The sequence below is a fragment of the Neofelis nebulosa genome, chromosome 1, assembly GCF_028018385.1.
Source record: "Neofelis nebulosa isolate mNeoNeb1 chromosome 1, mNeoNeb1.pri, whole genome shotgun sequence".
Classification (NCBI taxonomy): Eukaryota; Metazoa; Chordata; class Mammalia; order Carnivora; family Felidae; genus Neofelis; species Neofelis nebulosa.
In genome coordinates this window covers 7,938,385-7,951,318 of record NC_080782.1, presented here as the reverse complement: position 1 = coordinate 7,951,318, position 12,934 = coordinate 7,938,385, and the positions used below count along the sequence as shown (strand labels likewise).

General features: G+C 46.5%; 1 protein-coding gene across 4 annotated transcripts in view; it reads left to right on the top strand.

Moving 5' to 3' along the window:
- ATPSCKMT (ATP synthase c subunit lysine N-methyltransferase) overlaps positions 1 to 12,934 on the top strand; it is a 203,714-nt gene that overhangs the window by 143,395 nt on the left and 47,385 nt on the right. Inside the window, exon 5 of one of the 4 annotated variants that reach the window (XM_058715551.1) lies at positions 4,882 to 5,101. The exons of the other annotated variants lie outside the window; for them this stretch is intronic. Within the exon in view, the coding sequence (XP_058571534.1) occupies positions 4,882 to 4,941 (60 nt within the window). The 3' untranslated portion in view covers positions 4,942 to 5,101. Of the gene's footprint in view, positions 1 to 4,881; positions 5,102 to 12,934 lie in introns of those variants that run through there. 4 annotated transcript variants of the gene reach the window in all.

The window sequence follows — 12,934 nt, the reverse complement described above, 5'->3', positions numbered from 1 at the left end:
AAGATTAATAATGCTGTTCAGATGGTGCTGAGGTTGGCTGATGCTTTAACCCGTTTTAGTGGGTCCTCATGTGAATTATGCCTAAGAATGGTGATGGAGATCCTACGGCCCAAGAGGAGGCCAGAGACACGATGCTCCAGGCCACATACTTCATTAGGGGCTGCTGAGTGACAGAATCCAGATTTCCTAGTTTCTTGATCTATGGATGTTAAGTAGATTCTTTGGGGGTACCCAGGTCATTCTCAGTGCTTCCCTGAGGCTGGAAATGACCCTTCACAGGTTAAGAAATTTAGTCATTCCAGTTGGAGCCTGTAGTGTGCGTGCAGTGCTCCCAGGAGAGGAAGGAACTGGCCACACTCTCCCAGCAAGGAATCTCTTCATGCCGTGAACCTGTTGACTCGTTGCATTGCTGCAGTGGGAGATTTGATGGAAATGGCTCCCCTGGGGTGGACAGTGAGCAAGGATGGAATACGCAAGCCCCATAGGACCAAGTGCGCAACTTTAGGGCAAGTGAGGGCAGACGCGGGAAGGCACTGGAGATTCAGAGAAGAGACACTCCAGTCTGGGTTGGACAGGGAGGGCTGTGGGGAGGCAAAGGGTCAGAGCAGGGGTACAGAGGAAGGGAAGATGTTACCTGGGTGTAGAGAGGGCTCGGTACTGGGAAGGATGAAGAAAAGCACTGTAAGAGACAACAGAGGGATGAGCGACCCTGCCTGACACTGGGGAGGAGCTGGTTGTGGGCAGGGAAGTAGGAGAAGGTTGGCTGGTGGGCCAGTAGTTCCTGGCTATAGTCCCTGTAGTCAGGGTATAGTCGCTGGCCCCGGGAGTTCAGGTTTGAAGGTAACAGGAAGCAGTAGGTGATTTTTAAAGTAAATCAAATCAGTGGGGCACCAGAGTGGCTCCGTCGGTTAAGCATCTGACTTCAGCTCAGGTCATGATCTCACATTTCGTGGGTTTGAGCCCCGTGTCAGGGTCTGTGCTGACAGCTCAGAGCCTGGAGCCTGCTTCGGATTCTGTGTCTCCCTCTCTCTCTGCCCCTCTCCAGCTGGAGCTCTGTCTCTCAAAAATAAATAAACGTTAAAAAAATTTAAAATAAATAAAATCAGATATAAAATACAATCTTGTAAAGAACTCTTGTAAATTCTTAAAAAAATTTTTTTAACGTTTATTATTGAGAGAGAGAGACACAGAGCGTGAACAGGGGAGGGATAGAGAGAGGGGGAGACACAGAATCTGAAGTAGGCTCCAGGCTCTGAGCTGTCAGCACAGAGCCCGACATGGGGCTCGAACTCACAGATGGCGAGATCACGACCTGAGCCGAAGTCGGTCGCCTAACCAACTGAGCCACCCAGGCATCCCTGTAAATCCTTTTAAAAACCAAAGAATATGTGTTATTGTGTAAATGCAGTGAAAATAGTGACTTTCAAATTCAATGATCTTATGAGTTCAGATTTCGTATGTTGTTTTCCTGGATTGGGTGAAGTACAACTCCATTTGTCTTCTCCCATCACCAAAATAAATGCCATCCTGAAAGAGAAGTAAAGTATGGAGAGAAAAGGGGAAAATAAATTTTTAGTAGACGGAAGAGCACTGCTATCAAGTTCTTTCAGTTTTGTCTCAGAACTGAAAGCAAGCTTTTTATTTATTTCTTTTCATTTTTATGTCAGTATACATAGTGTCCAAGTCACTTCAGAAACTTGGGACATTTTATTTTATCTTATTTCATTTCTTTTTTTTTAATATGAACTTTATTGTCAGATTGGTTTGCATATAACACCCAGTGTTCATCCCAACAGGTGCCCTCCTCCGTGCCCATCATCCCCCCGTATCCCCCCGCCATCAACCCTCAGTTTATTCTCAGGTTTTAAGAGTCTCTTATGGTTTGGCTATGGTTATGGTTAGGGACATTTTTTATTTGGAACAACTGATATGAGGAAGGATGTGGTGGTGGTGGCTTAGGGCTCCTGGTGAGACTCAAGGAATGGCTGCCAAGTGGCTTGTCCTGTCCCCCTCTCTTTCTTGCCCAAGAGATTCCTCATTTTAACATCAAAGCTCAGCGTCTGCTCCAGAATCCTTCTCAACACGCTGTTCTTGGGAATTTCAACTGAATCTGCGATCAGAACTGAGTTGCCTCCTGGCTTTGAGTGTAAGAGTGGTTCTTATTCCTCAGCAGGCATCAGAAAACCTGGAAGACTTGCTCTGTCACAGGACCTGGGCCCCACCCCTTCTGATTTAATAGGTCTGAGAATTTGCTGCCTATGCTGCTGGGTGGGGAGAACGCTTTCGGGACTACCATCTTGGATTTTAGAGGAACCATTAACCGGTGGCCACTCAATTTTCCATTTTAATAGGGGTCCTTTGGGTGAAAAGGGCAGCTGTTTAGAATTTCCTTACATTTTCCCTTGCTTCCTCTTCTCTGTCGTCCTTCTTTTGATCGCTCAATTAGAATGTTTTACAGACCAATGACCTTAAGCAAGAAAATGTCTTAGTCCAGAACCACTTGCTTTTTGATATTCCAGTGACCACAGCACCTTAGCTGAAATATAAGTTAATGTTTTAGAATATGAAATGAGCAGTTTCTGACTATAAGAAGAACTGATGGGTTGACAGAGTAGACCAAAGAAGAATGTGCTGGCAATTTTCTCAATTTTCACCCCAGATCAAGGGTTTGCATCGGTGGCGACGTGGCTGGTAACCGGGAGTTGAGGTAACGTTTGACTGTGTCAGTTTCCTCCTGCTGTGGTAACAAAGCGCCACAAATGTGGGTGGCTTCAACAGAAGAAATGCGTTCCCTCGTGGATCAGGAGGCCAGAAGGTGGAGGTCAAGGGGCCAACACGGCTGGCTCTTCCAAAGCTGTGGGGGAGAATTGCCCTCTGCCAGCTTCTGGTGGTCTGCCCACCTTGTGGAAGGGTCACCCCTCCTCTGCCCTCATTGTTTCCCCCAGTTTTCTCGAAATACGATTAACAAATAAAATTGTGAGATACCTAAAGCCTGCAATGTGATAACTGGATACACATATACATTGTGAAAGAATCTCCCCATTGAGTCACTTACTTAGCACAGCATCACCTCACATATTTATCTTTTGTGTGTGAGAACGTTTCAATTCTGTCCTCGCAGATTGCACAGTACAGTGTTATCCACAGGAGATCCTCAGACCTGCTTCATCTTATAGAGGAAGGCTTGTACCTTTTGACCAACCTCTCCCTACTTCCCGGTCCTCCTAGCCCCTGGCGATCACATGTATATAATATATATATATATGTATATACATATATGTATATGTATATGTATGTATATGTATATATATGTATGTGTATAATATATATATATATATAACTTTTTCATTTTGAAAAATTTTTAATGTTTATCTATTTTTGAGACAGAGACAGAGCGCAAGCAGAGGAGGGGCAGAGAGAGAGGGAGACAGAATCCAAAGCAGGCTCCAGGCTCTGAGCTGTCAGCACAGAGCCCAACCCGGGTCTTGAACCCATGAACTGTGAGATTGTGAGCTGAGCAGAAGTCAGCCACTTCACCCAGTGAGCCACTCAGGTGCCCCTATTTATATATATTATATATAATATACATTTTTTAGATTAGTTATATATTATTTGATATATAAAATGTATAAAATTATATATATATAAATATGTATATTTTAGATTTGTTACAATATTAGTTTTATATATATAAAATATATAATATATATATTTTAGATTCCACATATAAGTGAGTCCATGCAGTATTTATCTTCCTCTGTGTCTTTATTTTCACATGAATTTCTCCCTGTGTGCTTGTCTATGTGTCCAAATCCACTCCCCTTTTTATTTATTTATTTATTTATTTATTTATTTATTTATTTATTTATTTATGAGAGAGACACAGAGAGAGAGAGAGAGAGAGAGAGCAAGCAGATGAGTAGGAAAGGGGCAGAGAGAGAGGGAGACAATAGAATCTGAATCAGGCTCTGAGCTGTCAGCACAGAGCCTCACGTGGGGCTTGAACCCACGAACTGTGAGATCATGACCTGAGCCAAAGTCGGACGCCTAACTGACTGAGCCGCGCAGACGCCCCCAAATTTCACCCTTTTATGAGGACACCAGTCATATTGGATTAGGGCTCACCCCAAGTGGCTTCGTCTTAAGTATTTACATCTGTAATGATCCTGTTTCCAAATCAAGTCGCTTTCGGTGGCACTGGGGGCTAGGATCTCAACACATGAATTTTTGAGGGATGCAGTTCAACCCCTCACAGTGACCCTGAGCTAGTTACTGCTCAAGCTGCCTGCAGGACGCCTGGCCACCATGAAAAGCCTGCAGGGGCGGGGGCACCCACCTCTGGCACCCACCTCTCCTCTCAATGGCTCTGGCGATTGGCCAAAGATGCCACAGAACGTGTCCGGGGACGTGTTCATAACCACAAGATATCCTGCTACATGGAAGCCTACTTCCCTTCGTGTAGCTTTGAACTCTGAATCGTTGAACTTGGAAATGATACCACTGCAAACTAGAAGATCAATGACTAAGCTTGAAGAAGACACTGCTTTTGAAAAGGTAGGACCTTATTATAACTGATCCTGCAGTTAAGGGATCCTATTAACCCTCGACCCCAAGACAAAGGCCTGAATCTTCTGAGACAAGATATCTGCCAAACGTCTGCCAAGGACAGTGCGAGCAGTAAATACGTCAGCGGCTGTGCGGCATCCGAAGTGCGGCTCTGTGCACGGTGGACCTGCCAAGGCCAGTTACACGGCTTGTATTTTGATCTGAGGAGCTCGTGCTTAGCTTGATATGGGGAGCATTTCTCTCTATCTGTCAAGAGTATTACCTTGTTCATTAACGTGTCACTAAAATTTAAAATGCCACCTTTCTGCTTCCCAGGTAATTCCCGCAGACAGGTTGGAGGCATATTGTGAAAAGCACGTTTCTCAGCAGAACTAGAGCCACAGAACGTTGGTGGACAGCGTGCTTGGGTTTTAACTACCTGTGTCCCTTGGATGACCGATTTACACGTGATGTGCCTGTTCCTCACAGTTGCCCCTTCACGAGGCATTTTGCTTAATTTCCGCATCCGAATTTCTATGTACTCAATCCTTCTATGAGTAAGATTACTAGGAGGAACATCATGTTGTTTTTGTTACTTGAGCACTTTTTCTCTGTTCCATGGTCCTTCACTCTTCTCCGATTTCTGGGGTGCTGTCACCTCTGGGCAGTTGTTGGGTGAAGAAACCTCAAGGCAGGGGCCTCAGGACACATGGCTTGAGCGTCAGTGAGAAATGAGGAGTTGCTGACATCCAGCTCTGGCTTTTCGTTTTCCTTCTTGTTGGAATGTTAGTTTCATGTTTCTTAATAGATTCCTTCAAAGAAATTCAGGAGATAGAGTAAGGATGTCTTCTGCAGTCCTTATATTTCTTTCTTTTTTTCTTTTTCAATGTTTATTCATTTATTTTTGAGAGAGACAGTGCAAACAGGGGAGGGGCAGAGAGAGAGAGAGAGAGGGGGAGACAGAGAATCCCAAGCAGTGCCCGACATGGGGCTCGAACCCACCAATGGAGAGATCATGACCTGAGCTGAAATCAAGAGTTGGCCGCTTAACCAACTGAGCCACCCAGGTGCCCCACAGACTCTGGTTTTAAGAGGAGTGACTCCCTTGTGCTGCTTTAAGTATTGAGGGTTTTCTTGTAGGATATGCATCCACAGGAGCCCAGGAAAGGCCACTCGTCACCGTGACAGTAAGCACGCCAGTCCTTCCTGCTTTCTTGTACTCATCGGGCCCTTCTCACTGCCTTTTGGGGGGTTATTCAATATTCAACCGTAGAAATTTCACATCACTAGTTCCTGTGCATCCCCCCGGGCCCAGGGAATCCTGGCAAACATCACATTCTATAGTCTGTATTGTGAAAACAGCAGGTGTTATTTTTTCGTTATCCATTTCCATCTCTAGATTGTATCTCACTGCCCTTTTTTTGAACTACACACCCTCCCCACGTCCCCTGCTGCCGAGATTCTGTTTCAGGTCACTTGTCAGCGTACCGATTGGATGTCCTTGGGCCAGGTGGCCACTGGCGTGATTGAGTTACGCCCAGTGGAGGAGTGTGGGAAAGTACTTTCAAGGTAGTTTCCTCCCTAACTTCCTTCTCCGAAGGGAATATAGATCCAGAGCCTTCTGTTAGAATCTGCAATTCGGAAGGAGAGGAGGCTGGGTCGTCCTGAAGAGTGTGGGCTCTGGGAAGGAGAAGAGGAATAAAGATGGATTTCAGGTCTGGAAAATAAGCAGTCAAGATTCAGGCTCTGTGCTTGATGAGAGCTGGAATCTGGCAAAGGAGGTAAAGCTGATGTTCGGTACCTCCACCCCTGTTCTCTATCAGATAATCAAGGAAATGACTCTGGATTCTTACAATTGTGGATAGAAGAATTGTAAAAGATTCTTTCAGACCTGGGTAGGAGGACACATGGACATGTTTGCCAGGCTTTAGATCTTTATTTTTTTTAAGTTTATTTATTTATTGAGAGAGAGAGAGAGAGAGAGAGAGAGAGAGAGAGAGAATAAGTGGGGGAGGGGCAGAGAGAGAGAATCCCAAGCAGGCTCTGCATTGTCAGTGCAGAGTCTGATGCGGGGCTCGAACTTAGAATCCATGAGATCACGACCTGAGCTCAAGTAGGATGCTTAACCGATCGAGCTGCTCAGGTGCCCCAGGCTTTTGGCCTTTAAATTAAGGGGTACTTGGAGCTCTCCAGGGTGGAAATTAGAGTTGAGGGCCATTACTCCATTCTTGTAAGTGATTTACAGACCTTGGAATTGTTTGCCAGGCTCGCTCCAGAACCCTAGTTTTTGGAGCACGACTCCTACATGCATATCGGGTTTGTTCTTTCAACCTTTCCTTCAGGGCAGACCTTGGCCCCGGTTCCGGAGGTCGGCTACCTTGTCTGTGCTAGCTCATTCCCGGCACCTCGTCCTGCTTGAGACACTCAACTGGATAGCCACGCCTCTGTTTTCCTGACGACTCATTCGTATTTAAATCACCTTCCTGAAAGTTCCCTTGGCTTAAGCCCCTCTTCTGTGGCCTGAGCACACAATTTAAATTTCAATCCTAATGTTCTTAGCCGGTCCTCCTGAAACGCACGCTGGGTAATTGGTTGAGGGCTATCTTCTCATTACTTTTGCTAAATGAAGAGAATACCTTAAAACCGGCCACAGGTGAGCACAGAAATTCCCAGACAGAGTTAATAAGCTGTTCTCGTCACGTGTGTTCTCTCCCCGTTTGAATTGTGCTGTCGGTCGTGCCATTGCTGGCAGCAGAAAGAAATATGATGTTCGGCTAATGGCTTGAGAAGGGGAGGGAAGGACTCGGGGTCACCTGTGGCATATCCTATTCTGAGCAGAGCCAAAGGAGATTAATACTGTCACTTGCTTGATTAGCACTGCTCCTTGCCAGGCTCTCGACTTCGAAACGTATTAATTCTGCGAGAACAGCTCCGACCGGACTTGTCTTGTCCACGTTTGCAACTAACCTTGTAAAATCCCGCGGCAGGGGGCTGACTGGAGGCGGAGGCTGAGACCCGGGCCAAGCCCTGCTTGTTTTTTTGTTTGCTCTCATGGCAAGGGCTTTCAAAATAATGCTAAATTGCTTACGCTTGAGCCTGCAAAGTAATTGGTGTGTTTTGTATCTCGAGTTAAAGCTCTTTTTAGCAAAGAGTTCTAGCGCAAGCATCCTTAAATCTATTCAGCTGTGTACATGCATTTATTCATGCGAGTGTCAGGAAATTTCTTGTTAAGATAACCTTCCTAAGTACATCACTGTGATGTGAATTGGTAATGTGTTCCAGAGTCGGAAGGTGTCTGGGCTTGGGTTTTGAAGGCTCCGTGTACTGTCTCACTTGGCTGGGAATTATCCGGCATCAGGTGTTTTGCAGGTAAAAGCGTGGCTTTCACCACTTCCGGTGGAAACGTTTTCCGTCCCATCTGCTGATGGATGGAAAGTTCTGCATGTCAAGGCTCTTTTTCTAGTTCTGCAGATCCACTGTCCTGCTTGTGGGAGGTCGGGAACCTGGCAGGTGCCTGAGCTTTGGAGCTGACAAGCCTGAGTTCCAGTCCCAGCTCGGGTACCTACCAGGAGCGGTGATCTTTTATGTACAAAAAGCCTTGCGGGCAAATTGGAGTAAAGTATAAACATTGTCACTGAATAATAGAATAGGAATTTTAAAAACCTTTTGATATATAATGCCAGATTTTCTTTTGACAGGTTATGCGGATTTTCTACTCCCACCATGCTTATTTTGAAATTCATCGTATATTATCATTTAAGTAATCCCACCCAGTGCACAGGAAATTTGTTTTGTTATTGTTCTAATGTGTGTTTCCTTGATGACTTGTGAGGTTATGGCACATTTTTTTCATATGTTTATTGGCTTTTTGCTGTTTCTTTTTTGTATTGCCCGTGAATGTATTTCCAAGTCTTCTTGTTCGTTCTCTCCCCTCAATACAGTGAAAGAGTAATACAAATGATAAAGACACCGTACTTCTTTTGGAAGTGACAACAATATTGCCATAGTTCTTTTTTTTTTTTTTTAAGTTTATTTACTTTGAGAGAGAACATGCGTGTGTGCAGGTGGGGGAGGGGCAGAGAGAGGGAGAGAGAGAATCCCAAGCAGGCTCTGCTCTGTCAGCACAGAGCGTGATGCGGGGCTCAAACCCACGAACAGCGAGATCATGACCTGAGCCAAAATCAAGAGTCGGACCCTTCACCGACTGAGCCAGCCAGGCACCCCATCATAGCTCCTTTTTTTCTTTTTTTTTTTTTTTTTAAATGCTGATTCCAAAATATGTTGTATGGGCCTGGTGTCCCTGAGCCCCACACTGTGCCAACTTTCCTTTTGTACACAAGCATTCTTCTCAGATTTGATTGTTCTCCTTCTGTGCCACGGATAGTTTCGCAGAGGATTCCTTTCTCCTCTTTCTTCTTATTTGGTCATCTTAATCAACTTCTTCACTGGTTCCTGTTAAAACCACCCTTTCCTGGCCTTTAGCAGATTAGGGTCGTCCAGACAATAGTCTCTTCCCTGGCCAAGATCTCGGCACCCCGTTTCCCAGGCGGCCCCCACTCACCGGGGTCAGTATCAGGGGGCAGATGGAGAGTGGTTCCATCCCGTCTGAGAGGAGGTCATGGGTGTTGGGATGCGTTTATTCCTTCGGTCATTCAGTAAATCTAGTTGAGAGATGGCCACGTTCCGAGCCCTGTCGTAAACAGTGAGCGGAGCAGGTAGAGTCCTCCGCGTCCACAGCCGCCACCGCTTGGTGTCGAGGATGACACAGCAAACAAGACTCCGCGTGCCCGGATGTCCGAGGGGGCGCGTGCCATGGAGAGGGCAGGGGGTAGGTGCCAGCTGGGGAGGAGAGTCGCTGCCCTGGGTGGGGAGGTCAGGGAAAGCCTCCATGAGAAGCCAGAATCTGAGGGAGGTGAGGGAGGCGAATCTCCCCCACGTGAACACCGGGGAAAGAACATTCCAGGTAGAGGGAGCGCTGAAGGTGCCAAGATCCCGAGTGGCGAGCGTGCAGGGGACAGCCAAAGAAGACCGGGGGGCCAGCGGTGAGAGTGGAAGGCTGTGCGGTCAGAGTGGTGCCAGGGACCCAGACCACGGGAGGTCTCACTGGCCACACGCCACCCTGTGTGGAAGGGACAGCCGTGGAGTGATGCGATTTCGCTTGATTCTTCAAGGGAAGCCATGGATTACCGTGCTGGGAATAGATCGCTGGGAAAAAGGGGGCTGGGGTGGAACAGGGAGACCAGGTAGGGGGCTACGAGCCTAAGCCAGGCAAGGGGTGGTGGGGGCTGGGAGTAGGCTGGAGCAGGGCATGTGGGGGACACGGGCACACTGCTCGGTAGCACCCAGAGGATCTGCTGCTGGACCGGATGCGGCGTCTGGATCATTCACCAGGGCCGCCGTAACAAAGGGCCAAACGCTGAATTGCTTAAACGACGTGAGCGCATTGTCTCACAGCTCCAGAGGCTGGAGGTCCGAGGTCAAAGTATCAGCGGGTTTGGTTCCTTCTGGTGGAAGGAGAATCCGTTCCCCGCCTGCTTCCTAGCTTCTTGTGGTTTGTTATCGACGTGTGGTGCTCCTGGGCCGAAGCAGCGCTCCGACCTCTGCCTCCATCCTCACGCGGCCTTCTCCCTGGGTCCAAATGTCCCCCATTAGTGAGGACACCGGTCACGTAGGGTTGGGAACCTACCCCACCCCTCTGCTACGTCATCAAGCTGAACTAATCACATGTGCAGCCATCCTGTTTCCAAACAAGATCACGTTCTGAGGGGCTGGGGGTTAGGACCTGAACATGGTTTTGGTTTGGTTTTGGTTTTGGTGGGGACACAATTCGGTCTATCACAGGGTGTGAGAAAATGCGACGAGTCACGTTTCAATCCAAGGCTTCTGGTTTGATCCACGGCAAGAACGGAGTTGCAGCGACTTGGGATGGAGGATCTGTGGGAGAAGCAGATCTTGGGAGGAGGATGAGAAACTGGGCTTTGGATGTTGGGTTTGAGGTGTCCGCGAGACGGCTGTTCCTTTGGCGGCTCTCGGGTCAAGCCGCTCGGCGCCTGGCCCCAGTATGGGTCTCCTCCGGCCGGGGGTGTGTGCGGGGCAGGGCCTGGGCCGGAGGCAGGTGCAGGCTGGGTCAGGAGGACAGCCGCTCTCCCGGCACCGCCCCCTTCCAAAAGCACAGTCATTTTCCGTGTCCCGGGAGGTGAAATGGGCCGGGGAGCGTGGCCCTAAGCTAGCACTGCTTCAGCTCTCATCCGTGAACTAAGGGGCTCTGATCAGACCAGAAAAAAGATTTTTCCGAGTTTTAATTACCCAACAATGTACACGGCTACACCTGAAATCACTTTGGAATCCACTGTCCCCTTCCATCCCTTTTCTATAATCCTGCCACCACTTCTTTGGTGGGAGTCTTCCTTTTCTGCAACATTATACCATAAAGTCATTTAACACTTGCCCGGAATTCTGACCAATGTTTTCCCTGGAAGACCCAACTGTTTCAGGTAGACAGACGAGATCTTAGAGTTCACGATTTCTCCTGTAGTGTTGTACAAATCAATAAAAACAGACCTAAAGCCCCAGTTGTGTCTAGAATGATGACTCGTGGTTCTAGTTACAACCCGAAGGATCTGCTGACCACAGGGTCGCGGGGAGCACTTTGGCATTCAGACGGCATTCTGGAATTTCCCCACCAATGTTAATTAGATTCACACTCCTCTTCTCTAAGCTCCGGAGTATCTTCCAAGTAACAGCAGAGAGAACTACATCTCACATCAAACATAGAATTACCACACAGCTGCTCTGTAGCCTTTATCAGTCAGTCTGCCCACAGCCTGGCTTTCAGATTCCCTCTTTTTCGCGTGGATTGCACGCTACCTGACATGTGGGGTCCACGTACCCAACTTGTGTTTTCTGGTGCTCGTCCTCAGAGCTCAATCTTGAGGACATAAAATTTGAAAGAAGACCTAAACTTAGTGAATTTCTTTGCTAATAACAAAGACCCAACTCACAAGGGTGTTTTTAAAATCCAGCTGTCCCGCGTACTTTATCTGGCCGGACCGTGGGAAGGAACATTTTGGCTCGGCAGATCACGGGGGCTGAATCAGAAAACACTGTGAATTGCTTAGGAACAAATGATTTCCCACATTCCAGAGAAGAAAAGATCACATTAAGTTTAAATTAACCCCTTATGCCCAGATTCAAACATTATTTCTTTTCCCTGGACACGTGGTGATCATTCATTGATTCTCATCTGGTAGAATCCTAAAGAGGATTGATTCTGTGTGGCCAGCTCATCTGGTCAGGCATATTCTTTCGCTGTCCCCAAATTGGCTGTAGTCTGAACTTGATGGTTGTACCAAATATATTTTTCTGACCTCTGTTACTGATTTCTAAACAATTGCAGAATGGTCTGTACAATCCAACTCCTCGAGCTTGCACAAGCTTTACAGCCAATATGTGGTTGATTTTTATAAATCTTTCATGTATGCTTGAGAGGAATTTGTGTTTTCTGGGTGCAATATTCTTTTTTTTTTTTTTTTTAATTTTTTTTTCAATGTTTTTTATTTATTTTTGGGACAGAGAGAGACAGAGCATGAACGGGGGAGGGGCAGAGAGAGAGGGAGACACAGAATCGGAAACAGGCTCCAGGCTCCGAGCCATCAGCCCGGAGCCCGACGCGGGGCTCGAACTCACGGACCGCGAGATCGTGACCTGGCTGAAGTCGGACGCTTAACCGACTGCGCCACCCAGGCGCCCCTGCAATATTCTTTATAGGTCCGCTCAGCAGATCTTACTGAGTACAGTGGTCAAGTCTGTTATATCCTTAATTATATTATAGCCCTAATTAGGCCAATGGCCCTGTTTGGCTTAATTGCTAAAAGGAGTATGTAAAAATGTTCCATATGATTGTTGATTTGAATTTTTCTCTCGTAGTTCTGTCATTTTGACTTTGTCTACTTTTTCAGTTGTGTACACATTTCAAATTATTGTATCTTCCTGGTAAATTAAAATGTTATCTTAACTCCACATCTAGAAATGCTTTTTGCCTTAAGGTTTATGTATCTAATAATGTAAATTCGTGTGTGTGAGAGTGTGTGTATCTGCATCTATAGATCTATGAATCATTCTATGAATCATTCTCTCTCTCTCTCTCTCTCTCTCTCTCTCTAATCCATTATCTTCTTGATTTATAAAATACCTAACAGAGTGATACTAGCTTTCTTTTGTTACTATTTTCCCGGCCTGTCTTCTCCTACTTTTTCTCTTATTGTTTTCTTTGAACCTTCCTGTATCATTTCATTATGTATGTGCCTTTTGTAAGCTATATGAAATTTGGATATTTTAATCCAATTTGACCATCTTTGCCTTTAAACTGGAACATTTAGCCCATTTACAT